Consider the following 24,148-nt stretch of genomic DNA (forward strand, 5'->3'; position numbering starts at 1 on the left):
AGTACGAGTATACTGTTATCTGTTAGTAATTAATACGTAAAAAGTAGGATTTTATGAAAATGTTCTAAAAAATGTGATTATCATATGCACAAAATTTTATTGTTAACCCAACACATTGTTATTAACCCAACACAACGTTAATAATTACAAGAACAAGAGAACTCCAAAAAAATACTTCCAATAAATTTTTATGTGTCTCGTTGTTCACGGGCTAGCACTGTAGTCTCCACCACACCACTTCTTAAAATACATGCTACTATATTTATTGCTTTCTGTCTGTTGGATCTTGGGCGTTGAGTCTCTACAATTAAAAAAAAAGATTATATGACTAATTTAAAATTTTTTAATATATAATCTCAATATGCTTTTCTTAAACATAAAGTTTATTAAAGAGAATGTACATGTACATTAATTACCTTTATCTACACATCTAGAAACAACTTTCTTGCAATTTTCCACATCAGCGGGATCAGTGATAGTTATGGCGCAATATTTCTCATCCTTTTTTTTTATAGCAGCTGGAGCTGGGTCGTCAAACTACAGAAATGTGATTTTATTATTTAAGGTTATTTCTGCTAAATGTTATGTCTGCTAAATAGTAAAATTTAAACATTTATAAGTTACAACTGTAATATACATTATTTGTGTATTATTATAGACTACAAAATATTAAAAATTTTATATAATTATATAGAAATTAATAATTCCAACTTTCTATTTAATTGAAATATATAATTATGTTAACAATTTCACTTACTTAATATAAAATAAAAATTAGTTATTTAGAGAAAAAAATAGTTTTAATATTCCTATTTGATTATAAATTTTTATTTTGGTATAATAATTAATATATATAATCAAAGAGTGTTATTATTAGCAATAATTAGATTTTATAATTAAATTTAAAATAAAATTTTAGTAAATTATATATTATCTTGCATATCAAGCAATTTTTCTATTATATCTATTTTTACATAATTGTTGTTTTTATATAAATACGTACTACGCCACGCTTGGCTAAAACACAATGCAATACGTCGACTCTAGCTAACGGATCATCTGCAACATATATTACAATATTGTTAATATAATTTCAAATGCATATGATCTTATGATTGAAATTATACATAATATTTGCTTAAAATTAATACGTAATGTTTAATATTGACCTGGTTGATTTTCGCATTTTGGTAGTGTTCTTGCACATTCTGCTATATCCTTACGTAGAACTTTTAGTTTTTCAGTATCTGCGTAAATTATCTGCGCAAACTAACACATCCAAATGGCAAGATTAATGATTATTGTATATAAACATTTTACATATAATCATTTTTTTTTAAATTGTCAAAATACATGATATCCAGATGGCACAGTTATTCAGGAAAAATTCACAAACATTTTATTCAAAAGAATTACGTACGAACTTTTTCAAACAAATCATCTAGTATTAAAAATTAGCTCATTTTTCTAAGTTTAAAATGATTCAAAAAGCTGAACTGCTTAAGAATTTGTACTATATTCCAGATGGACACATGACACAATCTTTTTTGCGCTAGCAAATTGTTTTATAAACACTATATCTCATTGGCTCGGAGGTCTATATTTTAAAAGTTTAAAAATTCCTCAAAATAGTTTCGGGAAATTCTTCGAGTATTTTTAATAGTGTTCAGATATATTTAATAGGTGATCAAAACCAGTAGGCGTTTATTTGTAAGGATATAATTTTTCTGTTTGTTTTTAGAGGAATTTGTGACTCAAAAAGTAAAGCTTGTCAATCAATATTTGTATACATATACTCCCGCGTGATCAATTCTGCTGTTTTGTAAAATTAAAAAAGAATTATATTTTTATACATATTTATGAAAAAATATGCTTTAATTACATGTTTTAAGTTTTCAACATCATATATTGAAGTGACCAATCAATCTTATACATGTATTAAGATAAGGTGTTCACGGATCATTACTTATTGTTAAGTAACAGTTTCTATGCACGCAGAAGTCATGCAACCTTAGCAGAATGTTTGGATGACTAAGAGCTTAGAAATTTCTAAAAAAATATTTCTGAGAAAACAAATTTCCGATTACTTTTTACTTTGAAAGACATTTTTATTTTATCTAACGTTGAGAAAACGTTCTTTTGCAATATTAAAATAAATATTTTTTTAATGAAATAAGTTTACTGCCCAACTCTAAAAAGATATAAAATGATTTCTTTTACATTATTAAACTTTTTGTGAATTGCTATATAAACTCGTTTTTATTGACATTTTCCGTTGTACTCAGCATCACAAAATAAATTTTTTTGTGATACTTTTTGAAGAGTAGAAGTAACTCTTTTAGCTGAGGTTATTGCAAATTTTTTAGCAATTTTTTGTTGTCATCTGGATACTTGATTAGCTCTAATAAATAATTAATAATTTTAATATTACAATAAGTATAAAAAAATTTTAATATAATATGGCGATACATATATAAATAGAGGAAGAACGGTAAATGTGAAATATATATGCGATATAGTGGTTCAATATCGTGATATGTCGTATACATCATGTTTAATTTTACGAGCAACCGTAAAAATTTTTTCTTTACAGTCTTTAAACATTGTATGATGGTTACTGACAATTGACATGTGCTGTATATTTATGAAAACTAAATTTTAATTTTGCAGTTAGCAGAACTTGTTACAGGTATAAATTCTCAACATAATTTTAAGAAGAATGTTACATAATAATTTTATACTCTAGACCTACTTAAAGGCCATATATGCGAATTTTTAAAAATATTATTGAATTTAATATGCTGCAATGTGTGTGTACAAATTTATGTGGCAAATACAATCGTGGTATATGTGGGCTGTAATTGTAGAATATAGTGGTTTGTCACATGCAACTCTCTTGCGACTTTACAATCTCATGGTTGACATTATATAATGTTTATTAAAAGCAAAAAAATTATTTTAAAAGTATTGAGTTTTATTTGATAGATTTTTTAAGTAAAAATCTATGAAAAAACATTTTTTTTAAAATAAAATATATTTTATGAAATGTTATTAAATTCTTGTTCTATGGTACATATTTGTGTGTAAAGTCTATGAATGCTCATTAATTAGTGTTTGTTTTTATAAAAAAACGTACTTTTTCATGATATTAATTAGTTTTCCGCGATTCCTTACATTCCATAAAAACCCATTTTCTCGCCTTTTTAGTAAATTGTAAAACGTTTGGGCTATGTATCCAATGAACTTCTACCTATAGAATGGTTGGTTAAACTCTATGGCGTTAGTTAGAATTGTGTTAATACTTACTACGCTAATGGCAAGAAAAGAAATAATGTTCTATAATTCTCTCCTTTTTTCGATATATGTAATTTTCTTTTTTCAGACAATTTTAATTTGAACAATTGAACAAGAATGCCTTCTACGGTCGTAGCTAGTCCTTCGTGCTTGTATTATCTGTGTGATTTTTTATACTTTCCTCAAGTTTAATGAACTGCGCGCCAAATTAATTTTTAGTCATAACACAATTCTAAATTATACAAGATGACTAGCTACGACCGTAGAAGGCATTCTTGTTCAATTTGTATTGATACAGCAATGGTCAAAATATTTCTCTATTACTTTAATTTGACATTTAATATTCTCTTTTAAAACATTATAATTTCTGTGTACTTACAACTAGCAGACATGTAGCAAGGACGAAAATCTTCATTCTTCAATATTTTAGTTGTAAATATATGGAGAACTTGTACGAAAAGCTTTATTCATTTAACGTATTGAGAATAATTCGACAGTGTATTTATATTCTAAAAAGGTCGTAATATGATATTTATCAAAGAATTATATATTACGTCTAACGGACTCCACGCTTTCTCCTTCTACCGATAACGAAAATTCTCCGACGTGTCATAAAAAAAAATCGGCGACGCAATATATCTTTTTCTGAGTAACATCACTCTTAAATATACGATCAAAATAATAACGCAAAAATATAAAGAAATTTATTACGATACTTATTTTTACTTTCGCATTGTATATTTTTATCTTACAAGGCATCACATGGAATCCGTCTCAGGTTTACACAAGCTTTCAGTATTTTGTAGTACAGATAAAAATAAGAGACACGTATTTTCTTATACGTGCCCAATTTCAATTTTAGGGAGTAAAACACCTATTTGAAAAAAATCGGTATTCTTCTTTCAAAGCGTGTATTGTCAAAACTATAAGAGATAGAGAGAAATGTTCTAATTGAAAGTTAAGTGTATGGCCCAAAGTGTACTTTATAACAGTAAAAAAAAAAAAAAATTTTTTTTTTTTTTCTTACCATTTTTAACTCCGTTCCTCCGTTTTTCTTTCATGAGCCGTAGCTATGCATAGCAACAGGGAATCATTTTGTTGCTCGCACTGTAACAATTTCCAAAGTGCGAAAATAATCTGAAAATACTAGGAAGTTCAACAGACTGTCATTGTCAGTAAATTTCTTATTGACTCCCGATTCGCACTGCAACCGATTTGTAGAATTCCAATTCTGTACCTCACGATTGGTTGAACTAAGCGACACATTTAATAAATAAAGCCCGGAAACCGAGAAGTGGCAGAGAACAATTAAGACCGTCGTCCGTAATCTAATTCGAGTATTTGTTTTATATACATATATATATATATATATATGTATATAAGAATAAAAATAGGATGTTCTATTTAAAAAAATTAATGTGACTTTGATGTAGACTTGGCGATGCCATCCAAGACAAGCTGATAAAATCAGTAAATAGATCTTTTGAAATCCTACAACTTTTGTCTGAAACATTTTCTCTTCAAATACGAGGGAACAGAAATATTGAAAGGTTTTCACACTTTTTATACATCCTGTATATGTATCTGCACGTATGTAAACAAAAATTTAATTAAAATCTACATTTTTTACGGATTTAAACCTAATAAGAAAGAATGAATAAGCATCTGTTACGAAATGGCAGTCGGATTATTAAAACCCACGACTAAAACAATTTGTACGATACGTAAACTTATTTTATTTGTTTTATATGTACAATTTTTATGGAATATTCGTGATCATTTTTATGGTTATATGTACGTAATGTTGTTGCGATAAAAGTGACTCATTGTTAGTTACATTGCAAATAAATGCACTCTGATACGCAGTTTGAAATATGGGTGAAAAATAAAATATAATATTTTTTTACTTTAGTACATTATTTATACTACATATTCAAATTATTTTGATTTTTGAATGTCGTGCTTACACTATTTATTCTTATATCAAGATTTTTGAATCAAATAAAGTCTACTTTTATTTCACTTTTTAAAAATTTTATTTATTAGTACATCGAAAAAATAAAAATAAAATATTCATTTTAATAGCTCACCAAAATAAAATGTTTATTCTGCATAGAATATTTACGAGGTGTGTTCAAAAAGTATCGCGAATTTTGTGTTTTTCAAAAATTATTTATTTATTCATGAATATCTATTTTGTCCCCTTCAAAGTAATCCCCATGAGATATTATACACTTGTGCCAACGGTTTTTCCAATCTTCGAAGCACTTCAAAAAATCATTTTTTTTTATCTTGTTCAGCTCCTCCTTCGATGCCGTCTTTATCTCGTCAAGCGTAGCGTAACGTCGTCCTTTCATGGGCCTCTTCAGTTTAGGGAACAAGAAAAAGTCACAGGGGGCCAGATCTGGGGAATACGGTGGCTGCGGCATCATTAGTGTGTTGTTTTTGGCCAAAAAGTCGCGCACAAGCAACGATGTGTGAGCAGGGGCGTTATCGTGGTGCAAAAGCCAATTTTTGTTCTTCCACAAATCCGGGCGTTTCTGGCGGATTGCTTCGCGCAAATTGCGCATAACTTGCAGGTAATATTCCTTATTGACCGTTCTACCCTGTGGCAAGAACTCATGATGCACCACGCCCCTGCAATCGAAGAAAACTGTCAGCAAAACTTTCACATTCGACCGAACTTGGCGCGCTTTTTTCGGTCTTGGTTCGTGCGGCAGCTTCCATTGAGATGATTGAGCTTTGGTTTCCACGTCATAACCATAAACCCACGATTCGTCACCAGTTATGACCCTCTGGAGCAAATTTGGGTCGTCGCGGACAGAGTCCAACATCTCATTAGCAATGTTCATGCGATGCTGTTTTTGGTCGCAATTGAGCAATTTTGGTACGAATTTCGCGGCGACCCGTCTCATGCCCAAATCATTGATAAAAATCGAATGGCACGAGCCAATCGATATGTTTAGGTCCTCAGCAACTTCTCTAACGGTGATTCGACGATTGGCCAATACCATTTTCTCCACTTCATTAATTTTTTCGTCTGTTGTTGAAGTGCTCGGGCGTCCGGCACACTCTTCGTCGTTCACATCTTCTCGGCCTTCTGAGAACATTTTGTACCACCGATAAACGTTGCTTCGGTCCAAGGTAGCTTCTCCGTATGCCACAGTCAACATTCGGAATGCATCCGCGCACTTAATTTCGTTTTTCACACAAAATTTGATACAGGTTCTTTGATCCATTTTTTTGAATAGGTAAAAATCGAAGACGATCCAAAACACGTGCAAGCAAAGCAGCTGTCAACAATTAAGTGAACATTCAAAATGGCCGAGCTTGTCGGCATAAGTGAGAGACATGAGTACCAACATAACGCCACAAAAAGATCGAAATTCGAATATACGTAACCCGAGAAAATTCAAAATTCGCGATACTTTTTGAACACACCTCGTAAGTCCGGCCAATGAAAACAAATTGTTTGAAATCACATGCAAAACAATGATGTATTTTGAGTAGTTTATTTTTGTGGTTAATATAATTATGAATTAGAGAAAAATTGAATTGTTTTTTTTATTTTGCTTATCTTGGCAAAATTTATTGTTATTACAATGGCAAGCTATAAGAAGAAGAAGAACGAAACAACGGCGCTGTTGGGTTTGGCCTGTGAACAGATTACGAAATGCTCAAGGATTTTATCATAATCTTGTTCAAGAATTGGTTCAAAGTGACCACGAGGAATTTTTGGGATTATATAGAATGTGACTTAAACAGTTCAATTTATTAGTAAATTTGCTACATCCTCATATTAAGAAAAACAGCATTCGGACACCTCTATCTTCAGAACTGCGCTTAGCTGTCACTTTGTTGTAAGTAAAATTGTTGCAATTTAAATACATACATATAAATGTCGTTTGTAAAGTTATATTTTGTTGTGAATTTATTTAATATTAATATTTAATAATAGTAATTATAACTTAGTTATTAGCATCATTGTAATCATGTCTTACGTTATATAAGTTTATATAAGTTACAAACAATTCTAACACACACACACACACACACACACACACACACACACACACACACACACACATTTTATTATTTCCTTTGAAATATCATAATGTTTATTGCAGATATTTATCTCAGTGATAGCGCTAAATTAAAACATGCAGAATTTAGAATAGACAAGTCAACTGTTCACAAAATAGTAAATGAGACTTGTCAAGAGATTTGGATAGCGCTACAACCAATTGTTTTGAAACCTCCTACTAAAGAAGATTGGAAATCCTTCAGCGAGGAATTTATGAGAAAGTGGCAATTTCCAAATTGTCTGGGAGCAATAGATGGACGTCATATAAGAATTCAGGCACCACTCAATTCTGGATCGACATTCTACAACCATAAACAATTTTTCAGCATGATACTGCTTGCCATCTGCGATGCATCATATGAGTTTACTTGGGTTGACATCGGGCAATATGGTGAGTATATATTAATTTACTCTTCTCAATTTTTTTTTTTTTATTACACAAGTATATTACATCTCATATACAATTGTTATTCTATGATTTATTTCCAGGTTCTATAAGTGATGGTGGAGTGTGGGTTAACACTGACTTTGCAAATGATATCGCTGCAGGCAATTTACCCTTGCCAGATCCCACACCACTTCCAAAAATAAATATTCTTTTTTTTTGTGTTTATTGGTAACAAAGCTTTCCCACTTTTAACATATATGATGCGGCTCTATCCTCGTAAAAATCTTATTGATGACATGAAGATTTTTAATTATTGCTTATCACGTGCACGGCGTACGATAGAGGACGCCTTTGGAATTTTGACTCCACGATGGCGTATCTTGCACAAACTTCTTTGTTTGTCAACAACCAACTGTAAAAATGTGTTGAAGACTCTCATCTGTCTATATAATTTTATTATGTATGGAGAAGAACAAGAGAATATGAACAATCGTCAATATGGTACAACAGATTTAATTGATACCGAGGAGCGTGATAGCACCATTAGAGAAGGACAGTGGAGACTGCATTTTTCCCCACAATTTGCTGAACTCGGTCGATTAGGTGCTAACCGTGCAGATTATGTAGCGAAAGAAATGAGAAATATCTTTAAAGGATACTTTGTTTCTCCAGTTGGTGTAGCTCAAGCTCCATGGCAATACGAATACACGTTCAGATGGGTTATTATTAATCCTTTTGTAATATAATTTTTTATACATATGATATACAGAAAAAATTTGTTATTGCTGAATTTATTTTGATTTCATAACTTAAAATAACTTTATTATATATTCAAAACAGTTTTTTGTTGTTTACAGAATTAAGATTTTGCTGAGTATCTAAAAATTAGCTGGATACAGACCTGAAAATAATTTTATTAAATCTTCAAAATAGTTATGATAAATTTTAAGCAATAAATAATGAATAATGCTACAAAACGTTTTAATACTCTAGCAGCTTTAATGTTCCTACATAATTGTTTTGATGGTCCAAAATTATTTTCAGATTTGCATCTACCTAAACTTTTATTTTAGCAAAATTGTTCTATTCCTGTGTACATGTATAAAAATATAAATATATAAACATTTTAGAATAACATAAGTATATTAACATGTATTATTAGACAGTAATGATACAAGTATAAATCATATGAAAGTAAGATATATGTATATTATTGCTAACTTAGATGTAATAAACTTGAAAATTATTTCTGAATGTATTTTGATTTTATAAGTTGAAGTACTTCCATCATGCATTCAAGACGTTTTTCTTCGGGTACAGAATTAAGAGCATATCCAATGGCAGCCAAGACTGGATCATTAACAGATGAAGCTGAGGAAGGAATAGAACATTCGTTTGATGTCATCAAAAAGTTTCCAAATTTCGTAGTGAAAGAAATCAGAGCTGTTGACTGCTTGTTGATAGCTTGCATAAGATCATCGTTTTTCTTTTTGCGTTTAGCAAAGTTATCAGGCTCGTGAATAATCCTTTTCGTTGATGAGGATATCCTTAGCATCGTTTTTAACACGTCCTTGGATGCTGATGCAGAACATTCTTTCACAATAAGGCTACTGGATGAAGGTGTGGACGCATGTAAAGCTTCATTTTCTTTATTTTCCTCAGTCGAGTATGCTGATGCATTGTTATCTGTAAATAATAAAAAAAAAGATTAATAAAAACTATGAATTTCTCAATTTATTCTACCTTACCACTCTACCTGTATATATTAATAGATCACTTACCGCTAATTACTGATTCTAAATCATTCGTAGACCATATACTAGATGGAGACAAAAGCACTGATGCTTGTGGAGATGATGCTTGTGAAGATGGTACTTGTGGAGATGGTGTTTGTGAATATGGTGCTTGTACAGATAGTATTTGAGGAGACGTTGCTCGTGGAGACAGTCCTTGTAGAAACACTATTTGTGAAGATAGTAATCGTGGAGAGGTTACTTGTGGAGACAGTGCTCGTGGAGATAGTACTTGTGCAGACAACATTTGAGGAGATATTGTTTGTGGAGACAGTGTTGATCTTGCTGTTAATGAAGGTGATGGTAATGACAAGGTAAAATAAATATTGGAGAAGAGGAACTTTCTTCATTGGTCTTTTTCATTGAGTTTTTTGTTTGAGTTGTAATTACTAGTAGTCCTGAAACACCGTAATACATACCATTACCAAATATCACAATATCAATTATTAGGTTAATTTAATTTGCAAATAACAATTATATACTTTTGAGGCGTGATGTGATTTACTAAGAATAAACAAAGATTGTAAAATTGCCATTTTGGTACGTATAAAGGCTTTGTTTCTTGCACAGATCTTCCTTTCAGAGATGCTACAACTTTTTGTCTTTCCTTACCAAATCGCTGGCGAATACTGTATCACATTTTGGCGGTATATTTCCCTATTGATAACAGAAGTAAAAACTTGTAGTAATAATTTAACTTAACTTTACCGTGATAGATAAACATATTGATTGATTTAATTATATACATCCCACATTTGTTTTGACAAGTTAATTATATACATCTGACATTTGTTTCGACAAGTTAAAACCAATATTCTCTCAAGCTAAATCTTTACAAAAATCTTTTCCATCATATTCTTTCCAGTTTTTTGTATATAAAGCGGGATTTGCCTTGACAAAAGCGATCAATTCCTGCTTTAGTAATGTATCTTATTCATCATCATCGTCGTTCTCTATCTCGTCAATGATATTTTCTTCAAATTGTTCTTCAGACATTGCACTATTTATTAAAAGACAACTCAATTAAAAAATGATTAAATAAACGCGCACAATAATGCCAAACAAAAGTAACGCAACGCAACGCAAGACGCTTGCCATAGGCTATAAGCAGTATCGAAATGATTCATTTTGCTTACGACTACTGCTACGACCTTAAAAGCCGGAATAATGTCACTTACAACCTACTGTTACCGCCTAAAACTCTCCATTGTAGACAGACCTTAAGCGGCTCACATCGTCGGGCTCTTGCACCCAAACGTCACACTTTTGTTTATACCCGTACATACGTGTCGACGCCACGAATTTCAATTGCTTGTCACAACCGCTTTTTAAAAACTGTATTCTCTTTTCTCTTCTTCAGAATATTATTTATACCAATAAATACAGTCATGTTTTAAGTTTGTGTTATGGAGCGATTCTCTTCCGCAACCTACGCTTCTACAACAACCTTCTCTAACAATAACGAGTTATAAGTACGAGTATACTGTTATCTGTTAGCAATTAATACGTGAAAAGTAGGATTTTATGAAAATGTTCTAAAAAATGTGATTATCGTATGCACAATATTTTATTGTTAACCCAACACATTGTTATTAACCCAACACAACGTTAATAATCACAAGAACAAGAGAGTTACAAGAAAAATATTTCCAATAAATCTTTATGTGTCTCGTTGTTCACGGGCTAACACTGTAGTCTCAACCACACCACTTCTTAAAACACATGCTACTATATTTATTGCTTTCTGTCTGTTGGATCTTGGGCGTTGAGCCTCTACAATTAAAAAAAAAAGATTATATGAAAAAAAAGATTATAATTAAAAATTTCTTAACATATAATTTTAATATACTTTACTTACAGATAAATTTTATTAAAGAGAATTTACGTGTACATCAATTACCTTTATCTACACATCTAGAAACAACTTTCTTGCAATTTTCCACATTAGCGGGATCAGTGATAGCTATGGTGCAATATTATATAAATACTTTTTTAATAAAATAAGTTTACTGCACAATTCCAAAGGGATATAAAAGGATTTCTTTTACATTATTAAACTTTTCATGAATTGTTATATAAACTCGTTTTTACTGACATTCCCTATTGTACTCGGCATCACAAAATAAATTCTTTTGTGATACTTTCTGAAGATTAAAAGAAATTCTTTTAGCTGAGCTCATTGCAAATCTTTTAGAAATTGTTGGTATCATCTGGATATTTTTTCAGCTATAATAAATAGTTAAGAATTTGAATATTTAGTATAAAAAAGTCCGAATGTAATATGACGTTAATACATAAATAGAGGAAAAACGGCGATTGTCGGCGGAATATATCTGAGGTTGTTCGATATCGTGATATCTCGTATACTTCATGTTAAATTCTAAGAGCAACCGTTAAAATTTTTTTTTCACAGTCTTCACACATTGTAGAATGGTTACTGACCATTAGTATTTGCTGTATATTTATAAAAACTAAATTTTTATTTTGCAGGTAGCAGAATTTTTGACAGGTGTATACTCTCTATGTAATTTTAAGAAGAACGTTACATAATAATTTTTTAACTCTAGTCTAACTTAAAGGCCATGAATGTAAATTTTTAAAAATATTATTAAATTTAATTTGTGTTGCAATGTGTGTGTACAAATTTAGTTGGCAAATTCTGTTATGGCATATGTGGGCTATGTTTGTAGAATATAGTTATCTGTTTCTTACATGCAACTGTCTCGCGACTTTACAATCTAATGGTAGAGATTGTATAATGTTTATTAGAAGCAAAGAACTTATTTTAAAAAGTATAGAGTTTTATTTGAAAGTTTTTTTTAAGTAAAAAACTATAAAAAAACATTTTTTTTTTTAATATATTTTATGAAATGTTCTTAAAACCTTATTTTATGGTACATATTTGTGAGTAAAGTCTATAAAATCTTATTAATTTGCGTTTTTTTTTAATAAATAAACCTTTTTTTTTTCTTGATATTAATTAATAATATTCCGCAATACTCTACATTCCATAAAAACGCATTTTCCCCAGTTTTCAGTAAATTATAAAACGTTCGGGCTATATATCCGATTCTACCTATAGAGTGGTTGGTAAAACTCTATGGCGTTGGTTAGAATTGTGTTAATACTTACTAAGATAATAGCGAAAAACGAAATAATGTTCTACAATTCTCTCCTTTTTTTGACATATGTAATGTTCTCTTTACAAACAATTATAATTTGACATTTAATATTCTATTTATACGTGCCCATACGCACTTTAAGGGGGTGAAACACCCCTTTGAAGAAAATCGGTTTCTTTCTTTCGAAGTGTATGCCGTCGAAACTATAAGAGATAGAAAAAAATGTTTTAAATGAAAGTTGAATGGCTCGAAAAGTAATTTATGACAGCGGTAAAAAAATTTTTTTTTTAATTTTTTTTAATACTTTCCCCCACCACTTACCTATTTTTTTCAAAATTTTTATTTTTTTTATAAGCAAAATAAAGCTTATTTTATTACGATATTCAACGGTATATGATAAAGTTACGATACAACATTCCCATTTTCCAAAAATAATTAAAAATCTCTCGATACGCACGGTACGCGCACACGTCCGCGCGTTCGTGCGCTACAAAAGTGACTCCCTTCGATTTCGACGTGCCTTTAATATGTTGTACAGATTAAAATAAGGGACACGTATTTTTTACACGTGTCCTAATACACTTTTAAGGGTGAAACACCCCTTTGAAAAAAATCGGGTTTTTTCTTTCGAAGCGTGTATCGTCGAAACTATAAGAGATAATAAAAAAAAAACTCCCGACTGCTGCCAAAAGTTGGTTTAATAACAAGAATTAAAAAGTTTAAGATTAAAAATTAATTAATAACAAAAAAAATTTTAAATTTAAAAAACAATTAAAAAAATTATAAAGTTAATTAAAATTAAATAAAAATTAAAAAATTAAAAAGTTAAATACAAAAATTACAAAAATAAGGAAAAACCAACAAATTAATAAAAATTAACTAAATTAACAAATTTAGTAAAAAATTGGAAATAAAAAACAAATTAACATAAAAACAGAGAATCAACAAAAGTAAAAAATAATAATAAAAAGATTGCTTTAAAAAGTTTGCACATAATTTATCGACACGCAAGATGAAAAAAATATGTAACATGTTGAAATGTAAATACAAGTTGTCTAATAAATACGAGAAAAAAGTTTATTATGTATATTAGTACTCATATAGGCATTAATTTATTTATTCTTTAGATCAATTATTTTATAGATTAATTACTATTTTTTTGGTTAATTTAAATATTAAAATTGAAAAATATAAAATTTCAATTATAAGAACATACTTGATTAATACACCAATCATAATGCAATAATATTTTTATAAATCTTGTCCTATGTACTAAATATATCGTAACTTTAAGTCTAGAATCTATTAGATGATATTTTGATAAATATAATCGTTAAATTTTAATAGAAAATACTTATTATTATCAAAGTTATTGGATACAATAAATTCCAATAATATCTTTGTCAAAGAATATAATTCGACATAATTTTTTTTTTATATTTTAGCGCCACGAGCGCCTTTGTGTCTTTGTCTAAGCGCCTCACTTAGCGTCGGTGTCTCGCACTCAAATGTCACACTTCCGTTTGTTCCCGTACAGTTTCAACCCCGCAAATCTCAATTGTTCGTCACGACCGCTTTTTAAAAACTGTATTCTTTTTTCTTTCCTTCAGAATATTATTTATACCAATAAATACGTACAGTCATGTTTTAAGTTTATGTTATGGAGCGATTCTCTTCCGCAACCTACGCATCTACACAACCTCCTCTAACAATAACGAATTGTAAATACGAGTATACTGTTATCTGTTAGTAATTAATACGTGAAAAATAGGATTTTATGAAAATGTTCTGAAAAATGTGATTATCATATGCACAATATTTTATTGTTAACTACACACATTGTTATTAACCCAACACAACGTTAATAAATACAAGAACAAGAGAATTAAGAAAAATACTTTCAATAAATCTTTATGTGTCTCGTTGTTCACGGGCTAGCACTGTAGTCTCCGCCACACCAGCTCTTAAAACACATGCTATTATATTTATTGCTTTCTGTCTGTTGGATCTTGGGCGTTGAGATTCTACAATTAAAAAAAAAGATTATATGACTAATTTAAAATTTTTGAATATATAATCTCAATATACTTTACTTAAGATAAATTTTATCAAAAAGAATGTACGTGTACATCAATTACCTTTATCTACACATCTAGAAACAACTTTCTTGCAATTTTCCACATTAGCGGGATCAGTGATAGCTATGGCGCAATATTTATCATCTTTTTTTTTTATAGCAGCTGGATCTGGGTCATCAAACTACACAAGTGTGACTTTATTATTTAACGTTATTTGTCTGCTAAATAGTAAAATTTAAACATTTATAAGTTACAACTGTAACACACATTATTTGTGTACCGTTATAGACTACAAAATATTAAAAATTTCATATAATTTTATAGAAATTAATATTTTTAAACTTTCTATTTAATTGAAATATATAATTATGTTAACTATTTTACTTATTTAATATAGAATGAAAATTAATTATTTGGAGAAAGGAATAGATTTAGTTTTCTTATTTGATTATAAATTCTCATTTTTGATATGCTAATTAAAATTTATAATCAAAGATTGTTATTATTAGAAATAATTTGATTTTATAATTAATTTTAAAGTTAGATTTTAGTAAATTATATATTATCTTGCATATCAAGCAATTTTTGTATTATATCTATTTTTACATAATTGTTGTTTTTATTCAAATACGTACTACGCCACCCTTGGCCAAAGCACAATGCCATACATCGACTCTAGCTAACGGATCATCTGCAACATATATTACAATATTGTTAATATAATTTCAAATGCATATGATCTTATGATTGAAATTATACATAATATTTACTTAAAATTAATACTTAATAATTAAAACTGACCTGGTTGATTTACGCATTTTGGTAATGTTCTTGCACATTCAGCTATATCTTTACGAAGAATTTTTCGTCTTTCAGTATCTGCGTAAATTATCTGCACAAACTAATACATCCAAATAGCAAGATTAATTATTATTGTATAAAAACATTTTACATATAATCATTTTTTTTTCGAATTGTAAAAAATACATGATACCCAGATGGCACAGTAATTCAGGAAAAATTTACAAACACTTCATTCAAAAGAATTACTTATGAGCTTTTTCAAACAAATCATCTAGTATTGAAAATTAGCTCATTTTTTTTTAGTTTAAAATGATTCAAAAAGCTGAACTACTTAAGAATTGATTCTTAATTCCAGATGGATACCATCTCTTTTGCCATAGCAAATTGTTTTATAAACGCATAGGGTAGGTGACCAAAACCAGTAGGCGTTTATTTGTAAGGATATAATTTTTCTGTTTGCTTTTAGGAGAATTTGTGAGTCAAAAAGTACAGCTTATCAATCGATATTTGTGTACTTATAGTTTCGTGTGATCGACACTGCTATTTTGTAAAATTAAAAAAGAATTATTTTTGTATACATATTTATGAAAAAATATGCTTTAATTACATGTTTTTAACATCTTATATTGAAGTGACCAATCAGTCTTATACATGTGTTAACATAAGGTGTTTACGGATCATTACTTAGGTAGCAGTTTCTGTGCACGCAGAAGTCATGCAACGTTAGCAGTATGTTTGGATGACTAACAGCTTAGAAATTTCTAAAAGAATATTTCTGAGAAAATAGATTTTTAAATATTTTTTTACTTTAAAGAACATTTTTATTTTATCTAACGTTAGCGGGATCAGTGATAGCTATGGTGCAATATTATATAAATACTTTTTTAATAAAATAAGTTTACTGCACAATTCCAAAGGGATATAAAAGGATTTCTTTTACATTATTAAACTTTTCATGAATTGTTATATAAACTCGTTTTTACTGACATTCCCTATTGTACTCGGCATCACAAAATAAATTCTTTTGTGATACTTTCTGAAGATTAAAAGAAATTCTTTTAGCTGAGCTCATTGCAAATCTTTTAGAAATTGTTGGTATCATCTGGATATTTTTTCAGCTATAATAAATAGTTAAGAATTTGAATATTTAGTATAAAAAAGTCCGAATGTAATATGACGTTAATACATAAATAGAGGAAAAACGGCGATTGTCGGCGGAATATATCTGAGGTTGTTCGATATCGTGATATCTCGTATACTTCATGTTAAATTCTAAGAGCAACCGTTAAAATTTTTTTTTCACAGTCTTCACACATTGTAGAATGGTTACTGACCATTAGTATTTGCTGTATATTTATAAAAACTAAATTTTTATTTTGCAGGTAGCAGAATTTTTGACAGGTGTATACTCTCTATGTAATTTTAAGAAGAACGTTACATAATAATTTTTTAACTCTAGTCTAACTTAAAGGCCATGAATGTAAATTTTTAAAAATATTATTAAATTTAATTTGTGTTGCAATGTGTGTGTACAAATTTAGTTGGCAAATTCTGTTATGGCATATGTGGGCTATGTTTGTAGAATATAGTTATCTGTTTCTTACATGCAACTGTCTCGCGACTTTACAATCTAATGGTAGAGATTGTATAATGTTTATTAGAAGCAAAGAACTTATTTTAAAAAGTATAGAGTTTTATTTGAAAGTTTTTTTTAAGTAAAAAACTATAAAAAAACATTTTTTTTTTTTAATATATTTTATGAAATGTTCTTAAAACCTTATTTTATGGTACATATTTGTGAGTAAAGTCTATAAAATCTTATTAATTTGCGTTTTTTTTTAATAAATAAACCTTTTTTTTTTCTTGATATTAATTAATAATATTCCGCAATACTCTACATTCCATAAAAACGCATTTTCCCCAGTTTTCAGTAAATTATCAAACGTTCGGGTTATATATCCGATGAACTTCTACCTATAGAGTTGTTCGTAAAACTCTATGGCGTTGGTTAGAATTGTGTTAATACTTACTAAGATAATAGCGAAAAACGAAATAATGTTCTACAATTCTCTCCTTTTTTTGACATATGTAATGTTCTCTTTACAAACAATTATAATTTGACATTTAATATTCTATGACTTAAAATAGTATAATTTCTGTGTACTTACAACTAGCAGACATGTAGCAAGCACGAAAGTCTTCATTCTTCAATATTTTAGTTGTAAGTATATAGAGAAGTTGTATGAGAGACTTTATTCATTTAACATATTGAGAATACTTTGACAGTGTATTTATATTCTGGAAAAGTCGTGATGTGGTATCTCTCTATCTGTTCCTGCGTAATTCTTAAATATACGACCGAAAAAATAACGCAAAGATATAAAAAGAAACCTGTTAAAATACTTATTTTTACTTTTGCATTGTATATTTTTATCTTACAAGGCTTCACATGGAATCCGTCTCAGGTTCACACAAGCTTTTAATACGTTGTAGTACAGATAAAAATAAGGAACACGTATTTTTTTATACGTTTCCGTTTGCACATTTAGGGAGTGAAATACCCATTTTAAAAAAATCGATATTTTTCTTTCGAAGCAAGTATTGTCGAAACTATAAGTGATAGAAAAAAATGTTCTAATTGAAAATTAAATGGCTCGCAGAGTATTTTATAACAATAATAAACTTTTTTAAAACTTTTTGTATGCTTTTCTTCACCATTTTTAACTCCGTTCTACCGTTTTTCTTTCATGAGTAGCTATGCATAACAACAAGAAATAATTTCGTTGTTCGCACTTTAAAAATTTCCAAAGTGCAAAAACAACCTGAAAATAACAGGAAGTTTAAAATACTATGAGCGTCAAGGAATTCCTTATTGCTTTCCAATTCGCACTGCAACCAACTTGTAGAATTACAATTCTGTACCTCACAATTGGTCAAACTAAACACAATTAATAAAAAAAGCCCGCAAATCGAGAAGCGGCAGAGAACAATTAAGACCGTCGTGCGTAATGTAATTTGAGTACTTGTTTTACTACACACACACACACACACACACACACACACACACGCACACACACACGCACACGCACACGCACACGCACACGCACGCGCACACGCACGCGCACACGCACACACACACACACACACACACACACAATATATATCTGAACGTACGTAAACACAAATTTAATTAAAATTGAAATTTTTTACGAATTTATATCTAATAAGAAAAAATGAATAAGCAGCTTTTACGAATTAACAATCCGATTATTAAAACTCACTGCAGCAATTTGTACGGTACGTAAACTTACTTTTCTTTGTTTTGTATGTACAATTTTTGTGGAATATTTGTGATAATTTTTATGGTAATAGGTATGCAATGTTGTTGCCAAAAAGTAACTCATTGTTAGTTGCATTGCAAATAAATGCATTCTGATACGCAGTTTGAAATTAATATGGGTAAATAACGAAATATAAAATTACGTATTTTTTTACCTTGGAACTCGCGCGTTATTTATTAGCGTATACAACTTATTCCAATTATTATAGATTCTTTAATGTCGTGCTTGCATTATTTATTCGTATATCAAGGTTTCTGAGTCAAATACAGTCTACTTTTATTCTACTTTTTTAAAACTTTATTTATAAAGCATCGAAAAAATTCAATGAGAATAAAATATTCATTATAATAGCTCACCGAAATAAAATGTTTATTCTGCATAGAATATTTATAAATAAGTAAAAAAAGTATTTCTTAATTTCACACATTGTCAGTCGATGTTACTTATTTAGTACAATAATTAATTTGAGCAAGAATTGCACATAATTTATCGACACGCAAGATGAAAAAAATATGTAACATGTTGAAATGTAAATACAAGTTGTCTAATAAATACGAGAAAAAAGTTTATTATGTATATTAGTACTCATATAGGCATTAATTTATTTATTCTTTAGATCAATTATTTTATAGATTAATTACTATTTTTTGGTTTTTTTAAATATTAAAATTGAAAAATATAAAATTTCAATTATAAGAACATACTTGATTAATACACCAATCATTATGCAATAATATTTTTATAAATCTTGTCCTTTGTACTAAATATATCGTAACTTTAAGTCTAGAATCTATTAGATGATATTTTGATAAATATAATCGTTAAATTTTAATAGAAAATACTTATTATTATCAAAGTTATTGGATACAATAAATTCCAATAATATCTTTGTCAAAGAATATAATTCGACATAATTTTTTTTTTATATTTTAGCGCCACGAGCGCCTTTGTGTCTTTGTCTAAGCGCCTCACTTAGCGTCGGTGTCTCGCACTCAAATGTCACACTTCCGTTTGTTCCCGTACAGTTTCAACCCCGCAAATCTCAATTGTTCATCACGACCGCTTTTTAAAAACTGTATTCTTTTTTCTTTCCTTCAGAATATTATTTATACCAATAAATACGTACAGTCATGTTTTAAGTTTGTGTTATGGAGCGATTCTCTTCCGCAACCTACGCATCTACAACAACCTTGTCTAACAATAACGAGTTATAAATACGAGTATACTGTTATCTATTAGTAATTAATACATGAAAAATAGGATTTTATGAAAATGTTCTAAAAAATGTGATGTATCGTATGCACAATATTTTATTGTTAACCCAACACATTGTTATTAACCCAACACAACGTTAATAATTATAAGAACAATAGGATTACAAGAAAAATACTTCCAATAAAACATTATGTGTCTCATTTTTCACGGGCTAGCACTGTAGTCTCCGCCACACCAGCTCTTAAAATACATGCAACTATATTTATTGCTTTCTGTCTGTTGGATCTTGGGCGTTGAGTTTCTACAATTGAAAAAAAGGATTATATGACTAATTTAAAATTTTTGAATATATAATCTCAATATACTTTACTTAAGATAAATTTTATCAAAAAGAATGTACATGTACATCAATTACCTTTATCTACACATCTAGAAACAACTTTCTTGCAATTTTCCACATCAGCGGGATCAGTGATAGCTATGGCGCAATATTTATCATCTTTTTTTTTTATAGCAGCTGGATCTGGGTCATCAAACTACACAAGTGTGACTTTATTATTTAACGTTATTTGTCTGCTAAATAGTAAAATTTAAACATTTATAAGTTACAACTGTAACACACATTATTTGTGTACCGTTATAGACTACAAAATATTAAAAATTTCATATAATTTTATAGAAATTAATATTTTTAAACTTTCTATTTAATTGAAATATATAATTATGTTAACTATTTTACTTATTTAATATAGAATGAAAATTAATTATTTGGAGAAAGGAATAGATTTAGTTTTCTTATTTGATTATAAATTCTCATTTTTGATATGCTAATTAAAATTTATAATCAAAGATTGTTATTATTAGAAATAATTTGATTTTATAATTAATTTTAAAGTTAGATTTTAGTAAATTATATATTATCTTGCATATCAAGCAATTTTTGTATTATATCTATTTTTACATAATTGTTGTTTTTATTCAAATACGTACTACGCCACCCTTGGCCAAAGCACAATGCCATACATCGACTCTAGCTAACGGATCATCTGCAACATATATTACAATATTGTTAATATAATTTCAAATGCATATGATCTTATGATTGAAATTATACATAATATTTACTTAAAATTAATACTTAATAATTAAAACTGACCTGGTTGATTTACGCATTTTGGTAATGTTCTTGCACATTCAGCTATATCTTTACGAAGAATTTTTCGTCTTTCAGTATCTGCGTAAATTATCTGCACAAACTAATACATCCAAATAGCAAGATTAATTATTATTGTATAAAAACATTTTACATATAATCATTTTTTTTTCGAATTGTAAAAAATACATGATACCCAGATGGCACAGTAATTCAGGAAAAATTTACAAACACTTCATTCAAAAGAATTACTTATGAGCTTTTTCAAACAAATCATCTAGTATTGAAAATTAGCTCATTTTTTTTTAGTTTAAAATGATTCAAAAAGCTGAACTACTTAAGAATTGATTCTTAATTCCAGATGGATACCATCTCTTTTGCCATAGCAAATTGTTTTATAAACGCATAGGGTAGGTGACCAAAACCAGTAGGCGTTTATTTGTAAGGATATAATTTTTCTGTTTGCTTTTAGGAGAATTTGTGAGTCAAAAAGTACAGCTTATCAATCGATATTTGTGTACTTATAGTTCTGTGTGATCGACACTGCTATTTTGTAAAATTAAAAAAGAATTATATTTTTATACCTATTTATGAAAAAATATGCTTTAATTACATGTTTTTAACATCTTATATTGAAGTGACCAATCAGTCTTATACATGTGTTAACATAAGGTGTTTACGGATCATTACTTAGGTAGCAGTTTCTGTGCACGCAGAAGTCATGCAACGTTAGCAGTACGTTTGGATGACTAACAGCTTAGAAATTTCTAAAAAAATATTTCTGAGAAAACAGATTTCCGATTATTTTTTTACTTTAATGAACATTTTTATTTTATTTAACGTTGAGAAAACGTTTCTTTGCAACATTAAAATAAATACTTTTTTAATCAAATAAGTTACCAATTCCAAAAGGATATAAAAAGATTTTTTTTTACATTATTAAACTTTTCATGAATTGTTATATAAACTCGTTTTTACTGACATTTTCTGTTGTACTCGGCATCACAAAATATATTTTTTTGTGATACTGTTTGACGAGTAGAAGGAACTCTTTTAGCTAAGCTCATTGCAAATCTTTTAGAAATTGTTGGTGTCAATTGGATATTTTTTCAACTATAATAAATAATTAAGGATTTTAATATTACAATAAGTATAAAAAAGTCTTAATATAATATGACGTTAATACATAAATAGAGGAAGAACGGTGAATGTGAAATATATATGTGATGGTTCAATATTGTGATATCTCGTATACGTCATGTTGAATTCTACGAGCAACCATTAAAATTTTTTCTTTACAGTCTTTACACATTGTAGGATGGTTACTGACCATTGCCGTTCGCTATATATTTATGAAAACTAAATTTTAATTTTGCAGTTAGCAGAATTTTTTACAGGTGTAAATTTCTCTACATAATTTTAAGAAGAATGTTACATAATAATTTTGAACTCTAGTCTAACTTAAAGGCCATGAATGTAAATTTTTAAAATTATTATTAAATTTAATGTGTTACAATGTGTGTGTACAAATTTTGCAAATAAAATCATGGTATATGTGGGCTATGATTGTAAAATATAGTGTTCCGTCACTTGCAACTCTTTTGCGACTTTACAATCTCATGGTAGAGATTGTGTAATGTTTATTAGAAGCAAAGAAATTATTTTAAAAGTATTCAGTTTTATTTGATAGATTTTTTAAGTAAAAATGTATAAAAAAACATTTTTTTTTAATAAAATATATTTTATAAAATCTTCTTAAATTCTTGTTCCATGGTACATATTTGTGTGTAAAGTCTATGAATGCTCATTAATTTGTGTTTGTTTTTATAAATAAACGTACTTTTTTATGATATTAGTTAGTATTCCGCGATTCCTTACATTCCATAAAAACGCATTTTCCTTCTTTTTCAGTAAATTGTAAAACGTTTGGGCTATATATCCAATGAACTTCTACCTATAGAGTGGTTGGTAAAACTCTATGGCGTTCGCGCTGGTTAGAATTGTGTTAATACTTACTAAGCTAATGGCAAAAAACGAAATAATGTTCTACAATTCTCTCCTTTCTTCGACATACGTAATTTTTTTTTTACAGACAATATTAATTTGAAAAATTGAACAAGAATGCCTTCTACGGTCGTAGCTAGTCCTTCGTGCTTTTATTATCTGTGTGATTTTATATACTTTCCTCAAGTTTAATGAACTGCGCGCCGAATTAATTTTTAGTTATAACACAATTCTGAATTAAACAAGATGACTGAAAATTAATTCGGCGCGCAGTTTATTAAACTTGTAGAAAGTATATAAAATTACAGACAATACAAGCACGATGATGTAGCTGTCGACCGTAGAAGGCATTCTTGTTCAATTTGTATTGATACAGCCACGGTCAAAATATCTGTCTCTATTACTTTTATTTGACATTTAATATTCTATTTTAAAACAGTATAATTTGTGTACTTACAACTAGCAGACATGTAGCAAGCACGAAAGTCTTCATTCTTCAATATTTTAGTTGTAAGTATATAGAGAACTTGTACGAAAAGCTTTACTCATTTAACATATTGAGAATACTTCGACAGTGTATTTATATTCTGGAAAGGTCGTAATGTTGTATCTATCAAAGAATTATATGTTGCGTCCAACGGACTCCACGCTTTCTCCTTTTTCCGATAAGGAAAATTTTCCGCCGTGTTATAAAAAAAATCGGCGACGCAATATAACTTTTTCTGAATAACATCGCTCTTAAATATACGACCAAAATAATAACGCAAAAATATAAAAAGAAATTTATTACGATACTTATTTTTACTTTCGCATTGTATATTTTTATCTTACAAGGCATTACATGGAATCCGTCTCAGGTTTACACAAGCTTT

At 28.9% G+C, this 24,148-nt stretch overlaps 5 protein-coding genes across 5 annotated transcripts; 1 reads left to right on the forward strand and 4 right to left on the reverse strand.

Moving 5' to 3' along the window:
- Nucleotides 1-74: 74 nt before the first annotated feature.
- Nucleotides 75-3,831, reverse strand: LOC105193335 (venom allergen 2). Its single transcript, XM_026135476.2, has 5 exons — nucleotides 3,674-3,831; nucleotides 1,170-1,269; nucleotides 1,004-1,059; nucleotides 417-537; nucleotides 75-301 (listed from the first exon to the last, which is right to left on the reverse strand). Exons 1-5 carry the CDS (start codon nucleotides 3,707-3,709, stop codon nucleotides 189-191), a joined length of 426 nt encoding a protein of 141 aa, XP_025991261.1. The 5' UTR covers nucleotides 3,710-3,831; the 3' UTR covers nucleotides 75-188.
- A 3,297-nt stretch (nucleotides 3,832-7,128) lies between these two features.
- On the forward strand, nucleotides 7,129-8,516 carry LOC120358798. Its single transcript, XM_039454198.1, has 2 exons — nucleotides 7,129-7,769; nucleotides 7,868-8,516. The coding sequence occupies exons 1-2, from the start codon at nucleotides 7,409-7,411 to the stop codon at nucleotides 7,996-7,998; spliced, it is 492 nt and encodes a 163-aa protein (XP_039310132.1). The 5' UTR covers nucleotides 7,129-7,408; the 3' UTR covers nucleotides 7,999-8,516.
- Nucleotides 8,517-8,966: 450 nt separating this feature from the next.
- Nucleotides 8,967-11,541, reverse strand: LOC113003936. Its single transcript, XM_026135479.2, has 4 exons — nucleotides 11,460-11,541; nucleotides 10,042-11,332; nucleotides 9,548-9,957; nucleotides 8,967-9,452 (listed from the first exon to the last, which is right to left on the reverse strand). The coding sequence occupies exons 3-4, from the start codon at nucleotides 9,804-9,806 to the stop codon at nucleotides 9,010-9,012; spliced, it is 702 nt and encodes a 233-aa protein (XP_025991264.2). The 5' UTR covers nucleotides 9,807-9,957; nucleotides 10,042-11,332; nucleotides 11,460-11,541; the 3' UTR covers nucleotides 8,967-9,009.
- Nucleotides 11,542-14,592: 3,051 nt separating this feature from the next.
- Nucleotides 14,593-17,835, reverse strand: LOC120358770 (venom allergen 2-like). The gene is made up of 5 exons (XM_039454034.1): nucleotides 17,732-17,835; nucleotides 15,561-15,660; nucleotides 15,395-15,450; nucleotides 14,820-14,940; nucleotides 14,593-14,705 (listed from the first exon to the last, which is right to left on the reverse strand). The coding sequence occupies exons 1-5, from the start codon at nucleotides 17,765-17,767 to the stop codon at nucleotides 14,593-14,595; spliced, it is 426 nt and encodes a 141-aa protein (XP_039309968.1). The 5' UTR covers nucleotides 17,768-17,835.
- A 2,361-nt stretch (nucleotides 17,836-20,196) lies between these two features.
- Nucleotides 20,197-23,877, reverse strand: LOC105206474 (venom allergen 2). The gene is made up of 5 exons (XM_026135477.2): nucleotides 23,734-23,877; nucleotides 21,276-21,375; nucleotides 21,110-21,165; nucleotides 20,535-20,655; nucleotides 20,197-20,420 (listed from the first exon to the last, which is right to left on the reverse strand). The coding sequence occupies exons 1-5, from the start codon at nucleotides 23,767-23,769 to the stop codon at nucleotides 20,317-20,319; spliced, it is 417 nt and encodes a 138-aa protein (XP_025991262.1). The 5' UTR covers nucleotides 23,770-23,877; the 3' UTR covers nucleotides 20,197-20,316.
- Nucleotides 23,878-24,148: the final 271 nt, after the last annotated feature.

Source organism: Solenopsis invicta, chromosome 10 (assembly GCF_016802725.1).
Source record: "Solenopsis invicta isolate M01_SB chromosome 10, UNIL_Sinv_3.0, whole genome shotgun sequence".
Classification (NCBI taxonomy): Eukaryota; Metazoa; Arthropoda; class Insecta; order Hymenoptera; family Formicidae; genus Solenopsis; species Solenopsis invicta.